Here is a 15,843-nt window from a genome sequence, read left to right as displayed (position 1 = left end):
AGCTTGGTTTTCGGTGTGAGCTCGGTAAGTATTCAGAATCCAATAAGTGTTGTAACTAATGACAAAAATGTATCATAATGCCAACAACAAGATGGTCCCATGAATCTGGTAAAGAACACAAAAGTGTGTAGCAACGATCCTCCTCCTCTAACTTGAGACTAGCTGATGTCAACTCTGTAGCTAGCAGATTAAATGCATTTAAATTATCCGTTAAGGATCCACCTTCCTCCATTCGTAGAGAATACAAATTCTTCCTTAGGAACAACTTGTTCACCAAAGATTTGGCCTGATACATGGCCCCAAGTCTCTCCCACAAACTATATGAGGTTTTCTCATCTAGAACATTCAGAAGGACTGCATCGGTTAAATAGAGTCGTATGAGACCCTTAGCTTTATGGTCTTTGATATCCCAATCTGCTTGAGCTACAATTGCTAGTCTTGTAGCACTTGTAGTCACTTCCCATAGGTCACGATCTTCCAACATGTCTTCCATCTTGAGTTTCTACAACACAAAATTAGTGCCATTAAATTTCTCCACCTCCATTCTTCCATATGATGAACTCGCCATCTTAATCTGCAAATAAGATTCAGGATGCTCTGCACAAGACTCCCACTCAACTTGAGATTAGCTCAAAAAACCCTACCCAACAACTAGGATCAAAAGTTGATCAAGCTCTGATACCACTTGTAAGGAAACTCAGGTGCAGAAACAACTTCCTACACTAATCTCATAAGGAAAGTATAATGCAAATCCTGTTAAAATCTTAGATTCAATATCATGTAAACAACAATATTGCAGCCAACCATGCATACATAAAATAGACAGAGAAAGAAACACAACATAAAGATTTTCCGGTGGGGAAAAACCTTTTGGTAAAACAACCCCGCCCCTCCAGAACCTGCACAATGTATTATCTTCAACACAAGGTTACAATACACTTGCAATACAAGTTCAATAGCAACAAAAGAAGACTCTAGCTACACCTCAGTACCTGCATACTCTCCTCTTCCACTCTATTCTATTTACAACATGCAATACTCCTTTTATGAACATCTTAAGACCCAACAAAATGCCCACAAAGAAGTTGGGCATTTTTCATGGCTCAACCACCAAGAACCATGCACAATGCCACATGTACATCTAATACCAAGAAAAGGGCATCCATTCCTTGAATAGGCAATGACAGCTTGCCATAGAATCTGCCAAAAATAGTGGTCACAAGAGAAGTGTAAGGGAATTTGTCATACCAACCTATTTTTGGCATATTCTCTTACACACACCAACCACTCATTCTTGGGCGCCCAAATAGGCCTCATGTCATAAGATGCTCTTACACCTGTCATAGCTCATTCCTTAAATAGCTCTTACGCGTCATAGGAATCTATCATAACCATTTCAGCCATGATCTCCTTTAGACACTTCAAGATGCCGACACATGTAAGTGATCAACATGCCAACTAGACATGTACACTCACATTTACATATCATTTGCAAAAATACATTTTACAAAAAAAAAAAAATAAGAATAGGAACTATACAAGGTTGAGACACCTTATACCTAACATGACCAAATAGGTGGTTTCATATCTTCTAATTGGTCATATATGTCTTTCAAGATGAGATATGGAGCCAATGCTTCAATCAGAGCAGAGCCTTAAGCCCTCCATCATACTGAATCTTACACCCCTAATTCCATCAACATGAATTGCCCTATCCTAGAGATGGATGAGAATGACATAGTGAATGAGCCTACCACTAACCCTAGCAGAGATACCTGATTATTTCTTGGATGAGTGGGCTAACGCATATCAGTTTGACCCTATGTCAGAAACCCTTGAGACAGGTCTTAGTAAGTACTGTATATTGGAGAAAGATTGTCTAGTTTCTAATCTTGTGGATACTAAAGAAGATATGAGTGGGATATGGAGTATGTACTTTGATGGCTCAAGAAATAAAAATGGATCAGGGGCTGGTGTGATGTTAATTTCTCCTACACAAGTAAGGTACTACTTCTCCTTTAGTCTCCAATTAAGTTGCACTAATAATGTAGCCGAGTATGAATCCTTGATTCAAGGTCTCCTACTTGCTCAAAAAAGAGGAATCCAAGCCTTAAGGGTGTATGGAGACAGTGAGTTGGTGGTTAATCAAGTGAGAAATTAGAATACCACCAAGAATGGTTTGCTCAAGTCTTAGAAAAATAGGGTATGGGATTTGCTTGAAGGTTTCAATGCATTTAATATTAAAAGCATCCCTAGAAAATAAAATAGACATGCTGATAGACTTGTAGCAATAGGTGCATCTTATGATGTGCCAAGGAATCTTGAGGAGGAGAAGAAGCAACAAATCAGAGTGGTAGTAAGGCTTGCTATCCCTAATAAAAAAATCCATTGGCAAGTGTTTGAGTCTGATGAGAAAATTGTGAGCTTCTTTCAGAATGAGGTAGAATTTTCAAAGAGAAATTAGTCAAGACTACAGGATCAGTATGGTGATCAGATCATTCATCTCAGTTCTAAAAAATTGCCTAAGGGTCTCATTACCTTAGAAAGTGTTTTCAACCCTGACGATCAAGCAAGAGGCAGGGCCATGAACCTAGCTGCTGATGAAGGTGACTACACTCCAGTCATGATTGCCAATGGAAAGTCCTTAAACATGGGGAAGGTATGTTCTAAAATTGAACAAGAAAATTTTATTCATCTATGTCAAGAATTCAATGATTTATTTGCTTGGACATATGATGACTTAAAGGGGTTTGACCCAAGGTTGTTTCAGCATACCATAGATTTAATTAATGATGTAAAATCAAAAAGACAAAAATAGAGAACAGTGAATCCCAAGATTGAACCCCTAATGAGAAAAGAGCTATCCAAGTTGATTGAGGCTAATATAATTTTTCCCATCAAACACTCATCATGGGTAGCAAACCATGTCCCTGTTAGGAAGAAGAATGGAGAAATTAGATTGTGTGTGGACTTTAGGGACCTTAACCAAGCTTCCCTTAAAGATCACCATCCTCTCCCTTCTATGGAGCAGATTTTGTCCAAGGTCAGTGGTTCAAAGAGATTCTCATTTCTTGATGGATTTTTTGGCTACAATCAAGTGCTGGTTAAAGAGTTTGATAGGTACAAGACTACATTTACCGCTAAATGGGGTACCTATGCTTATTGTAAAATGCCATTTGGGCTAACCAATGTAGGTGCTACATTTCAGAAGGCAATGGAGATGGCCTTCAAAAGATCAATTGACAAGTTTATCTTAGTTTACCTTGATGATATCACTGTGTATTCAAAGGATGTAGAAGATTATTTTGATCATCTAAGACAGGTATTCTTAAGATGCAAAGAGTTTGGGGTTTCCCTTAACCCAAGCAAGTGTGTCTTTGCTACTAACCAAGGAAAATTATTAGGACATATTGTATCTAAGGATGGCTTAACCATTGATCTAGAGAGAAAAAAAGCAATACTTGCCCTCCCTCTTCCTAAACACAAGAAAGGGCTGCAAAGTTTCCTAGCTAGGATAAAGTTTGTGACAAGATTTATCCCTAATCTTGCTACCATGGTGAAACCTCTTACAACTATGCTCAAGAAAGGTATGGTCTTTGCATGGACCAAGGAAGGGAAGGAAAGTTTTAAAGAGATCAAGACAGCCATAGCCTCAGCCCCTACTCTCATGAATCCAAATTTTGAGAAAGATTTCATCCTTTATACCCTAGGTTGTGAGTCAAGCATTTCTGCTGTCCTGACTCAAAGAAATGATAAAGGTGATGAGCAGCCTATAGCTTTCTTTAGTGAAGGGCTTAAAGAGTATGAAGATAAATACAGCTATGTAGAGAAACAAGCCCTTGCAGTCATCAGAGCTTTAAAGAAATTTAGACACCTCATGTCTCATAATAAGATTCATTTGTTAGTACCCCATGCCAGTGTGAAAGATTTCCTTTTGAGCAAAGATATTAGTGAGAAAAGAGCTGGCTAGATTACTAAACTGATGGAATATGATATTGACATTCAGATTGCCAAGCTAGTAAGAGGGAAGGGGTTGTGTAAACAGATGTTATCATCTCAAGAACCTGATGAGGAAGCTGCTATGATACTGACAGAGCAACAAGAGGTAAGAAATAGCGACCCAGGGAGTTGGATGGATGATATGATGAATTTCTTATTAGGCAATGGATACCCTCAAAGATTAGATAGAACTAAAAGGAGACAGTATAGATTATAGTCAATTCCTTATGTCATAATTGACGGTGTCCTCTTTAGAAAAGATTTTAATGGAGCCCTATTAAGATGCCTTGATACAGACCAGGTTGAAAGAATGATCAAAGAACTTCATGATGGTCCTGATGGTGGTCACTTCTCAGCTAGAACAATTGCAATGAAGATCATGAGGGCTGGTTATTACTGGCCATCTCTGTTTCATGATTGTCATAAGTATGTGAGGAAGGGTGAGAAATGTGCTTTCTATTAGGATAAACCATAGACAGAAATAAAAAACTAAATGCAAATATAACTAATAACAAAAAATAATAAAACACACAAAAATGAACACAAGGCACCAAGATTTAACGTGGTTCACCCAATCCCTGGGCTACGTCCACCAAACGGCAAGTCCGATCTTATTACAATCTAGTGATTACAATCTGATTACAATCTGTAATCCCTTACAACTCAATACCGCTGCAAGAACCAATTTTGCACCACAACATAATGAAAATACCTAACACTAAACCCTTTTATACAAGTATTTTATTCATTTTAGGGTTACAACATGTCGGCCATATGTCGGCTACCATGTCGGCCACGGCCCAAAATTTTTTTACCCCACTATTTATGAAGTATGTATAGTACTTTCCTGATCAGTCACCATAATCTAACACTTTCTTCTCTGGCAAAAAAAGAATTGCAGCTCTTCCCCTTCATCCTATTTAGGTGGACCAACCTTTTGCTCAATGGGGATTGGATTTTATAGGCCCTATCAATCCTCCTTCTAATTCAGGTCACAAATGGATTTTAGCTACTATAGACTACTTCACCAAATGGACAGAGGTAGTTGCATTGAAGGATGCCACTGAATCTTCAGTTGTTGAGTTCCTTGATGGAATTGTGACCAGGTTTGGTGCCCCTTCAACCATTATTTCAGATAATGCAAAGTCTTTTATTGGAGCTTAGATTTGTGCATGGGCTGTGGATCATAATATCTATTTGAGCACATCCTCAAATTACTATCCTCAGGGTAATGGTTTGGCTGAGTCCTCCAACAAGAACCTAATCAGGATCATGAAAAGGACAATAGAAGATAATCAGAGGTGTTGGCATAAAAAATTGAAGACTGCACTGCGGGCTAACAGAATAACGCCTAAAAGGTCAATAGAGAATTCACCATTTGTGCTAGTCTATGGCAGAGAAGCAAGGCTTCCAATTTCATTGGAGTTCCCATCCCTAGAGCTAGCTCATCAGCTAGAGTTGATTCAAGATGATGCCATGACAGTAAGAATAGCAGAGCCGATGGAGCTAGAAGAGAAGAGAAGTAAAGCCATGCAGACCCTAGAGACACACCAGCAATAGGTAAAAAAGAGTTTTGACAGGAAGGCTAAGGTCAGAATCTTCAAGGAGGGAGATTTGGTTTTGAAATGGGATGCAGATAGGGAAAAACTAGGAAGACACTCAAAGTTTGATGCATTGTGGAGTGGTCCCTATCTGATTGTCAGTTGTAAGCAGGTGAATGCTTTTCAGTTAAGCAGGCCTAGTGGTGAGATTTTGCCCATCCCGGTCAATGGGATCTATCTCAAGCCATGTTTCTGAGGGTTTGAGATTCCATGTACATAGTTAGCTTAGTTTCATTTCTAGTTTGCTCTCCTATTTTCTAAGAAGTGTAGGAGCACAACTATCTCTCTATGAGATAGCCAATTTTCTCGAAGTTTTGTGGTTGTAGAAAGGGTTTTGGTCTCTAGTTCTAGTTGCAGAGACAAGGGTTTTAGGGTTTTCCTCTTAGAGGTAGGGTTAGGGTTTCATAGTGTATGCAGGATCTACATCTTTTGACTCTATAACCCAATGGATGCTTTGGGCCACTGGTCTTATGCATAGTAGGCTAGCATCCCCTGTGAGTCACCAGAAATGTTACATATTGTGTCCCCCGCCAAATATTTGAATTTTAAATACTTACCCACCCAACGGTTACTTCCCGATTTAATGTTATTTTAAACATCCTAGGAATATCAAAAAAATTAAATAGTCAAATCTTATGATATTCTTTATTTCTTAGTTTTATGCGGGCTCGGAAGTCCCCATCGTTGGATCAATCTAAATCTACGATTGGCGCTATCTCGCTATGGGAAGTTGCATGATCCTTTGCCATAGCAACATAGCACCTTTTCACCGCATGTCAGGTGGGTCCTCCTTTTCCTATTATTCTCTGGCACTAGGTTTTGCTAAATCAACGGTGGGCACTATGGCGCTATCGAAAAACTTGTGTTCCTTGCAGTTAGCGACATAGTGCCTAGATGGAAAGTGATACTGTGGCAACATCAGAAGGAAGGTGGGTCCCAAGCATGCCCCATTGGATATCAGTGATGAAATTTGTCAAACAGGTTGGCACGTGGCTATTTTTTATTGGTTGGCATACTAATAGGTCAGATCCATCTTGCTCGCCACCATATCTCAAAAAATCAACGATGGACGCTATCTCGCTATGGGAAGCTGCGAGGAGATTATCCATAGTGACATAGCACCTTGAAGATACGTGGCACAGATGACGTAATGGACCCGCCCTTCTCCAAAGTGATATTATGGCTCATCCTCGGTGGTAGTTGTCAGGTGGGTCACAGTACCGTGGCGATATTTCATTGTTCCATTCAGCCAACTCAGTGTGCAGTTGTACAACTTTTTTGATCATCGTAGATTTAAGGACATCGACGATTGGCACTATCTCGCTATGGGAAGTTGCATGTTGTTTACCCATAGCGACATAGTGCCATTATGCCACGTGGATCAGTGAGGCCAAGTCTCACCAAGCTGAGGACACCAGGTTGTGCTAGGTGGTTGCCAAGTGGATTCATAGACCAAAAACTTTATGGAGGCAAGCACAGTATTATGAGGATCTTCCACGATCGTCAAATCAGTCTAGATCAACTATGGGCACTATCGCACTATGGGAAGCTGCGAGGATATTAACCATAGCGACATAGCACCTTAGCGACACGTAGCAGGGTGGGGCCGAGTGTTATGAAACTGTAGGGATGGTACTAGTTTGGGTTGAATCAGATGCCAGGTGTGCTGAGTTGGTTCATGGGCCTAGAAGTTTTAAGTTAGAGCACAGTAATACAGCGAGTCTTCACTATCGTCGGATCAAGGAATATCAACAGTTGGTGCTATCTCACTATGGAAAGTTACACGTTGTTTTGCCATACGACATAGCACCTCGATGACATGTGTCCCAGAGGTTCCGGTGGAGGCAGTAATAGTTAGATACACTGGCAGTTAATGTGACCATTACAGTTGAAAAAGAGAAGATGGTGCGGTTAGTTAAAAGACATGGTCAATTGCATGAAAACTTGCGAGGTGATAGAATGAAATGAACTGATTGGTCCATGTGGCCTATTTCGCTTACAGTGTTTGGTTGACTTGCTGATCATGTTGACTCACAAGTCAAAAATAGGGGAAATCGAGGTTTTACACGAATTCGATCTTCATGATCATTTCCAACCACCAGAAGTGAATATGAAGCATGCAGAGACACTCTACCCCTCGATCCAATCCATCTACCTAGTCAGAGTGGCTTAATGGCGTCATTTCTGTCTTCTCAAGGCATTATTTGACATAGACGGTCAGATATCATTGCATCTAGATCTGTATCTAGATTAGATTTTCTTCATGATTGTTCTTTGTAGGACTTAATGGTAGGTTGTTGCAAAGCAACTTCAGTTGGAGGACATCTCAGTTATGCCTAAGCTATAAAGGCAACTTCTAAGAATTTTGTAAGGGTCGACCTTTCTCTATTTTCTCTGTTACTACTCTGTAGATTCTCAGAGTAAATTCCCCTGTGCCTCTGAACTATATGATTTTCTGTCTTATCTCCATTGGTATGAAAGTGCAAGAATTCTTTGTCTCTTATTGGTGTTTTGTAGAGATCTATGATCTGCATGACTGTATCTCCTCGGCCTATGAATGATAATATAAGTGAATCTCTATTTTCTTGTGTCATTCATCTTGGTCTTTTGATTTGCATGTGATTATTAGATTAAAACAAGTCTGAAGGTGTATATCGTTAGTTTCATTCTGGTTCAATAGTGCATAGATGGGCAGAGTTTGGTCTGAACACTCTATTTTGGTGCATCACCTCTTTAGATTAGATTAGGTAGATTTGCTTTCGTGCTCTCCTTCTCCCTTTTCCTCTTCAAGAGTAGTTAGGTGCATCCTAATAGTAAGAGGAAGCTGACCTTCTCCGGAGACTCAACCTCACAGTTCAAGTCCCACAGCTTGGAGGTTGTTTCCATGTTTCACTAGGTTGTCCTCATGCATAGGCTTTGGACAAGGGTGCAAACCTAAGTGACAACATGAACTCTTCTTGTAATTAGAAGTGCATGTTTGGGCAGTGAGCTCATCTTGCATTTACTATACCACAACTCATAACATGGTTGAAATCTCCTAACAAAGACTCCTTATACTGAATTTTCTCATTGACTCCTAATAGGGTCCATCCTCTAACAAAGAACTTATATATCAATATATTATCTAGTGGGTATCATCCCCACTGGAGTTTTTCCTTGGCTATGGCTTCCCTAGTTAACAAAATATGGTGTTATGAGTTATCTTTGTGCATTATTACTATTACTATTCAACATTACTTTATTGCTTTTTTATGCATGGTTTAAAGTAAGAAACGATATCTAGTTGGTGACTAAACTTTGTAGATTACTGATTCACAACCCCCCCTCAGTAATCCCTATTTCTAACAAGGAGAATCATTCACGTTCTGCCTTTCGTTGATAGAAGAACTTTACAAAGGAGATGGTAAACCAATCATGTCTAGTACCCTGTAGAGTCAAAAAGAACACTACATAGAAACATTCAAACGAAGGAAAATTTTTCTCAACAAATCAAAGCAGCAATGTGGATTGGTAGAGTTTCATAGAAGCAACAAATTTGAAAATGCATGCTAAGCATCCAGACAGTCAAACTTAAGGGGGAGTGTCAGAAGTAATTATAACTCCAACAACAAGTGTCGTGCATGTTAACCTACATCTTAACCGCGTGGAAATTTTAAACATTAAAGAAAAAGAACATTCCAAATTTAGGCACCTATTTTTGTATTTTGAATTAGAGTTTTGGTGTTCATGTTTATTGACCTATTTTATATGGATCAAATGTATGTATTGTAAAGCATTGAAGTCGAAGCATATAGTGATATAGATAGTTATGTAGATGAATCATATGTAATCATATACTTATGTTGTTGAATCATATAATGAACAACTTGAATACATTTTTCTCTTCTCCTGTTTCAATGGCATAATCTCTGTTTCAGCAAAATGTGTTTTATCTCTCTAAATTGTATTATGTTTCTGCATTTATGTTTTGTCTAACATAGTTTCAGAACATTCTAAATTCCTAATAAGAAATGTGTCAATGCAACACTCCATTGTATAGAAAATAAAATGGGAAAGTGCTTTGACAAGGTGACATTGAATAAAGACTATGCTGGCAAGAATTGGTTTGTACCTAAGGAGAAAAAAATTTGTGAGAAGATCAGGATGTTTAAAAACTGTCATTACTAGCCTTGAAATTACTCTGGGTATCTGAAACAACATGTAGAAGGTGAAAGTTGGTATTAAGAATAAAAAAAAGTCCAATTTATTGCCAATGTGAAACTAAGCCTTGCACTCACGAGATGTCCACTGGAATGGTAAAATGCCATCCTTGTTAGAGACCATCTCAACCATATTAAATTCTCGACACAAAACCAAAGTGGCTGTCCACACACCACAAGTAAATTCTTTCCACCACATCATTAGAAACATAAAACATTAATTATCCCAAAATTGTGATTGTCAATTTTCAGAAGAGTCCACACTAATCTATGCATGGGTCCTCGCCATGATCTATTATTGCACTTTGCCAGCCACGCTCTACCAGCTTCACCAATGGAAGAGAAATTTAAGCTACGAGAAGGCCAGATAACATGACAAGCTGCACCAAGAAAAAAAACCATATATATATATATAATTAAAAAAATTAGATGTTCAAATGTTTGATGAAATTCCCAAGTTTGTCATTATTTTTTAATTATGCTTAAAACCAATTTTTAAAAATAGAAATTAAGTACGTACCTGTGCACAATTCAAAACAATCTAATATATCTATAAAAGATTTTTAGAAGAATCCTCTAACATAAAGCCTTCGCCCCTAATGAAGTTCCCGACTCTGGAGTGGTCTAGATTGTCATAAGTGGGATATGATAAATTCACCTAGAAGGAATACATGAAACAGCTAAAAGCTCTTTATTGATACAAAAGCACTACATGTATCCTTGTTTATTCAACACGTGAACTCTTGCATTATTGTCAGTGATAAGAGGTTCCCTCGTGACTCAACCATGCAAATATCCAAACTCACATGCAGGCTGATGTCACAAGCTTTACCCCACTATACTATCTAGATGAACACAGTTTCCTGTGCAGAGATCACGAGCCACAACAATGGTGGAGTCCACTGAGTAGTCTACAATAGAAACAAAACAACATGATTCGTTTGTCTTAACATATAGATGTTGTGATACAGTCAAACAACTAAGTATGAAATAGCAGGTAGGGCGGTGAGATTATCCATTTCAAGATGTGATGATAGTGGACGCCAGACTACTATTGAACTGCCTTCAATGTTGGAATCTTGCTTACTTGGCTCTTTGTTGCTTATCAGTTTCTCTTTTACTGCCACCATCATGAGGTAGAGTATGTTACAACTTTCTTTTATGCTTATCAGAGTTACAGAACAGAGGAATGCCAATTTAATAACATGTTCTAACATGACTTTTTAGGGTTATAATTGGGTTTTTCTTCAAAGATAGCAAACAGTATTGCAATGTGTTCTTGTTTGCTTTATACCTTGTCATTCATTTATGCAAGTGTTTGATATATTTTGCAATATTTTTATCAATATGAGCAGCATAGAGTAAAAATTAGAAGATGGCAGGTGCAATGAATTTTGCAGTAATGGCGGTGTTGATAATGGGCGCTGGATTTGCATCTTCTTTAGATCCAAATTTCTATGGAAGGAGTTGCCCCAATGTGATGCAAATTGTTGCCACAGTTGTGAACAAGCATTTGAAGCAGGATGTCACAGTAGCAGCTCCTCTTGTTCGCTTGTTTTTTCATGATTGCTTTGTGCAAGTAAGTATTCAGTATATCATGGAATTGTTATTTGAAATGAAAGAGAGCTTCAATGATTTTTGTTTTTCTTTTTTTCTCCTTATGTTTATATTGTTGTACTTGTGTGTAGGGTTGTGATGCATCTGTTTTGATAGTGTCCCCGAATAAAACTGCAGAGAAAGATGCAATACCCAACCTTAGTCTCAGTCAATTTGATTTAATTGATGAGATCAAGAGTGGTCTTGAAAAGGCATGCCCCGGTACTGTTTCATGTGCAGATATACTTGCTCTTGCAGCCAGAGATGCAGTCTTACAGGTAAGATAGCAATTCCTCAAGCATTTTTTAATATCCTGTGATAAAAATGAAAGGGTGATCATAAATTATATGGATGCATTGTATTCATATATCAGAATCTAAGTCTCAACATGCTCTTCAGCAAGAACAACATATGCATGTGGAAATTGAATAGTTATTTTGCATTGTGTAATGAGAATTTGTAACTATATTAGGTAATCTATTTTGCATTTGTAATGAGAATTTGTAACTATATTAGGTAGTCTATTCTGTATAAAAATGTATAAATGCTTTTTGGCACTTGAAAACTTATAGAACATTGAGATTGGAATTTCGAAGATGGCTTAAATATCATATTTGGTTCTTAGATTAAAAGTGTTAAATAATGACATTTCTTTTCAAACTTAATTTTTTTAATAAATGATGTTTAAGAATAATCTAAATTTTGAAGATCAAAAATATTTTGAAACAGCCAGTGCAATCATTTCATATTTCTGTTACTAAAGTAGATAAGGTTACTAGAGTAGACTAAGGGAAATACAACCTTATAATATGTTTTCTACATATATCCATTATAGGGCAGGGACTGCTAACTTTATGATCAATTTGTAGAGTTGGAAGTTGAGGATGGAAAGATCATTAAGAGCCATAGTAGTTTAATAGTAGAGAACCCTAAAATAAATGGAAGCTGCTACATTTGAATTATAATTGATCAATGAAAACTTTAACAGGATATTGAATCTTAACTTATGCATGAAAAGTTTAACACGGTACCAAAATCATGTTACCAAAACCAGATTAAATTAAGATCACAGCACCTACTGTGTGCCTGTAGTAAAGTAAATCATAGTCAAATCACTGATAGACAGGTCATCTAGAAAACCAAAACCAGTAACTTTAAAGATAGAACACACCAACAGAATTGTTTTTCTATAACTAATGACACCTACTTTTGTTCTCTATAAATACGCTATTTATTTTTATTTTTAAGGCTTTTGGTTGCAGAATCAAAGTTTATCATTTACTTTATGGATTGACACACAATTATACTGGAAATTGTTAGAAAGGTCAGGGTTGCAGTTGCATCAAAAGATTGATCTGTTAATGTCGAGGATGCTGACCCACTGCCAACAATACCCCTCCCAGCGTCACTCCCATGACTAACTGTGACCAAGCTCTGATACCACTTGTTAGAGTGGGTTGTCATTGCACAAAAGTCTGATCTGACTTATAGTACACATGAGGCAGTTAAGCCCTTGTTACGAATCTCGAGCAGAGCGCTGGACAAAATTCTAACAATCTCCCCCTCAGCATTACTTGAGGGTTTGACTATTCAAACTCTGTGACTAAGCTTTGATACCAATTGTTATTAAAGCCAGAATTGCCATAAGAAACACCCTGCAAAGGATGCTGACCCACTGCCAACAGAAACATATAGGAAGAAATCAAAGAGAACATTCAACTTGAATTGCTTAGAACTCGAAAGAGAAACATTACCACTTAGACAAAGGGAAAGGCTCTACTTGACTGCAACACATCTTTTAATATGGCTGCACTTATTTGGCACATTATTTTGAACTTTTGTCCTTTTATAATAAAGTATATAATTGCCATTTGCCACGTTCACGAGATGGTAAGAATACTGCTAATTTATAGCCCTGATCATAGCAGGATGCCCATGACTTTCTTTTACTTACAGTTGGCAATAGAGGCACTACTTAAAGGCAGAGGCTCCTACTGGACATACTTTAAACAAAACCAAATTGTCCTTTTCTATTAAAGAATATAAAGACCATTTATTATGTACAGGAGGTGATAAGGAAAATTGGTAATTTATAACCCTGAAAGCAGGATGTCCATCTGAAAAGCAGGTAATGTCATTATAATCAGGCTAATCAGGTTAGTATTTCTATCTGTAGATTTGTCTTTTACATTAACATTTGTAGGTGTTAGTGAAGTTTCAAATAATCATGCATTCATTTAAATTAAGAGGTGATTAATCCAGGCTTAGTTTCAGAGCTGCAACGATCAGTTCTACACTTCCATCCAATGATATTCAGGATACAAGTAGAATGATACTAATGAACATCCAAATCAACATCATCACTTAATCTAAATAACAAATAATCCATAAGACCTAAAATACCATGGTCCTACAGAGTCATATATCTATAAGGTTAGCCTTTATGTTTATAACCTTTACTAAAAGTGCTAAATATTCATCCTATTCTAAAAAGAAAAATATTGTTCAATATATGCTGATTAAGAGAAACCATAAGTTCATTGTGCTGAAAGCTTTACTCTGCGAAGAGTGTTTCTCACAAAGCCGAAATCTATATATAAGTAGACTTGAAGATGGTTATTGTACAGTTAATATGCGAGTTCAAGTCAATTATAAGTCAATGTGTTCTGATTTTATATTTCGTTTTACTAGAGCATATTGATCAATGCCTTATCTATTATCTATTAATTGGATTAGAGAATTCATTTTTTTTTTTATTGAGATTGTATATAAAGTGTTAACACCCTTTTAATACAATACTACAATAATATGCTCAATGTTCTCAAACTTTTCAGACTGGAGGACCCACGTGGGCTGTTGAACTAGGAAGAAGAGATGGGCTAAAGTCCAGTGATTTTGACGCAGCAGCACATCTTCCTTCTTCAAGATCAGATGCTCAGGCGCTCATTAATAGTTTCACCTCAAACAGACTAAGCATTAGAGACCTAGTCACTCTTTCAGGTACACCATTTCATGTCAGTTTGTTTAAAAGATTGCAATATGATTATATATATATATATATATATATATATATATATATATATATATATATATATATATATATATATATATAAACATTTTATTCAATATGATTCAATAAAAAATGACATATTTTTAACATTGTGGGGCCACAGGAGCTCACACATTTGGGAAGACACACTGCAATTTTGTTGGAAGGCGTTTGTACGAGTTTGGCAATAATGGCGGAATTGATCCCACATTAAATACATCATATGCAGTGAGTTTGAGAAAGCAATGCACATTGCCTATCAATCCAAACACAAATGTACTTTTGGACCCATCTACTCCAAACAGGTTTGATAACATTTACTTCAAGGAAGTATTACAAAATCAAGGAATTTTCTCTTCAGATTCAGCTTTGGTGTTAGATCCCAGGACTAGAGTTTATGTCACAGAGTATGCCAATAACGAGGATTCTTTCAGAGACCAGTTTGGTATTGCCATGGTAAAAATGGGAAGGATTGGTGTTCTAACTGGCCAACAAGGTCAGATTCGTAAGAGATGTGGTTTTCTGAATACGTGATTTTGGTTGAGAATTGTTAGGTACCTGGAAAGCAATCTTCATGCGATAGTCCAAACCTTGTAATCTGTAAATATGCCAGAAAACCATGAAATGGTTTCATTTAAGTAGCATCGAGGATGGCTGAAATCATGTCATCCACGTATAAATTCGATCAAAAGCACAATTCTAATCTTTGGATTTAGATCGAATTAGAGAATTTTAATATGGTATTGTTTTAAAGATTTAACTTGTCTACAAATAGTGATTCACAAAAATCCGTTTGAAATTTTAAATGAGTGGCCCAACCAGTAATTATTGCATCTACATGATACATGAATTTAATAAGTACTTAATGAATTTAAACGTTTATTTTTCCCTATCTTCAACCTACTAAATTGTTTTTCATTTTATTTTATTGGAATGAACCCCGTGAAACACCTTTTTTTTATACGAAATTTTAAAATATTTTATTTTAGGAATATATAAATTTATTAAAATTAGCAATCATACCCTAAGATGGAATGGGTATGTGGAAGAGCTAATTATGGGAAAAAAAAAGGTCCTTTTTTATGGGTATATTTGTGCAACTAAGAAGGTCATCCTATTCATCAATGATGTTTGTGCAAGATAGGTTTGAATAGATAATGAGGAGATAACAAGAACAAAGCCTATAATAGGCTCAATATTGGATGGAAAGAAGAAATAAATAAATAAACTATAGGGAAACACCAAATATGAACAACACCTTATAGGTTACATGTGTTCATTCATGGCAAGCACATAGGGATGCTGCCTTACCAAACACATGTTTCTTCAAATTGTAGCCCATTCCTGCAAATGACCATGAAGAAAGTAATGTATATTCCTCCTACCCGCTCTCCACCAC

At 37.0% G+C, this 15,843-nt stretch overlaps 1 protein-coding gene across 4 annotated transcripts; it reads left to right on the top strand.

Moving 5' to 3' along the window:
* Positions 1–10,775: 10,775 nt before the first annotated feature.
* LOC149569743 (peroxidase 56-like) lies at positions 10,776–15,250 on the top strand. Of its 4 annotated transcripts, none has more exons than XM_089822471.1 (5): positions 10,776–10,935; positions 11,182–11,378; positions 11,488–11,673; positions 14,230–14,395; positions 14,569–15,250. In XM_089822471.1, the coding sequence occupies exons 2-5, from the start codon at positions 11,187–11,189 to the stop codon at positions 14,976–14,978; spliced, it is 954 nt and encodes a 317-aa protein (XP_089678597.1). In that variant the 5' UTR covers positions 10,776–10,935; positions 11,182–11,186; the 3' UTR covers positions 14,979–15,250. The 4 variants fall into 4 exon arrangements, with proteins under 4 accessions (XP_089678597.1, XP_089678594.1, XP_089678596.1 ...); XM_089822468.1 differs by having other exon boundaries at positions 11,155–11,378; XM_089822470.1 differs by having other exon boundaries at positions 10,776–10,940.
* The last annotated feature ends 593 nt before the right edge of the window (positions 15,251–15,843 follow it).

Source organism: Cupressus sempervirens, chromosome 3 (assembly GCF_028749045.1).
Source record: "Cupressus sempervirens isolate cs-2001-9-10 chromosome 3, ASM2874904v1, whole genome shotgun sequence".
Taxonomy (NCBI): Eukaryota; Viridiplantae; Streptophyta; class Pinopsida; order Cupressales; family Cupressaceae; genus Cupressus; species Cupressus sempervirens.
Note: the sequence above shows the minus strand (reverse complement) of the source record. Positions and strands in the feature narration are given on the sequence as shown.

What these genes read in the sequence shown, in the direction of transcription:
- LOC149569743 (XM_089822468.1), top strand. Translation starts at nt 11,175, where the DNA reads ATGGCAGGTGCAATGAATTTTGCAGTAATGGCGGTGTTGATAATGGGC. An exon ending in TTCATGATTGCTTTGTGCAA is followed by an intron (nt 11,379 to 11,487) that starts GTAAGTATTCAG and finishes ACTTGTGTGTAG; the next exon opens with GGTTGTGATGCATCTGTTTT. An exon ending in CCAGAGATGCAGTCTTACAG is followed by an intron (nt 11,674 to 14,229) that starts GTAAGATAGCAA and finishes CAAACTTTTCAG; the next exon opens with ACTGGAGGACCCACGTGGGC.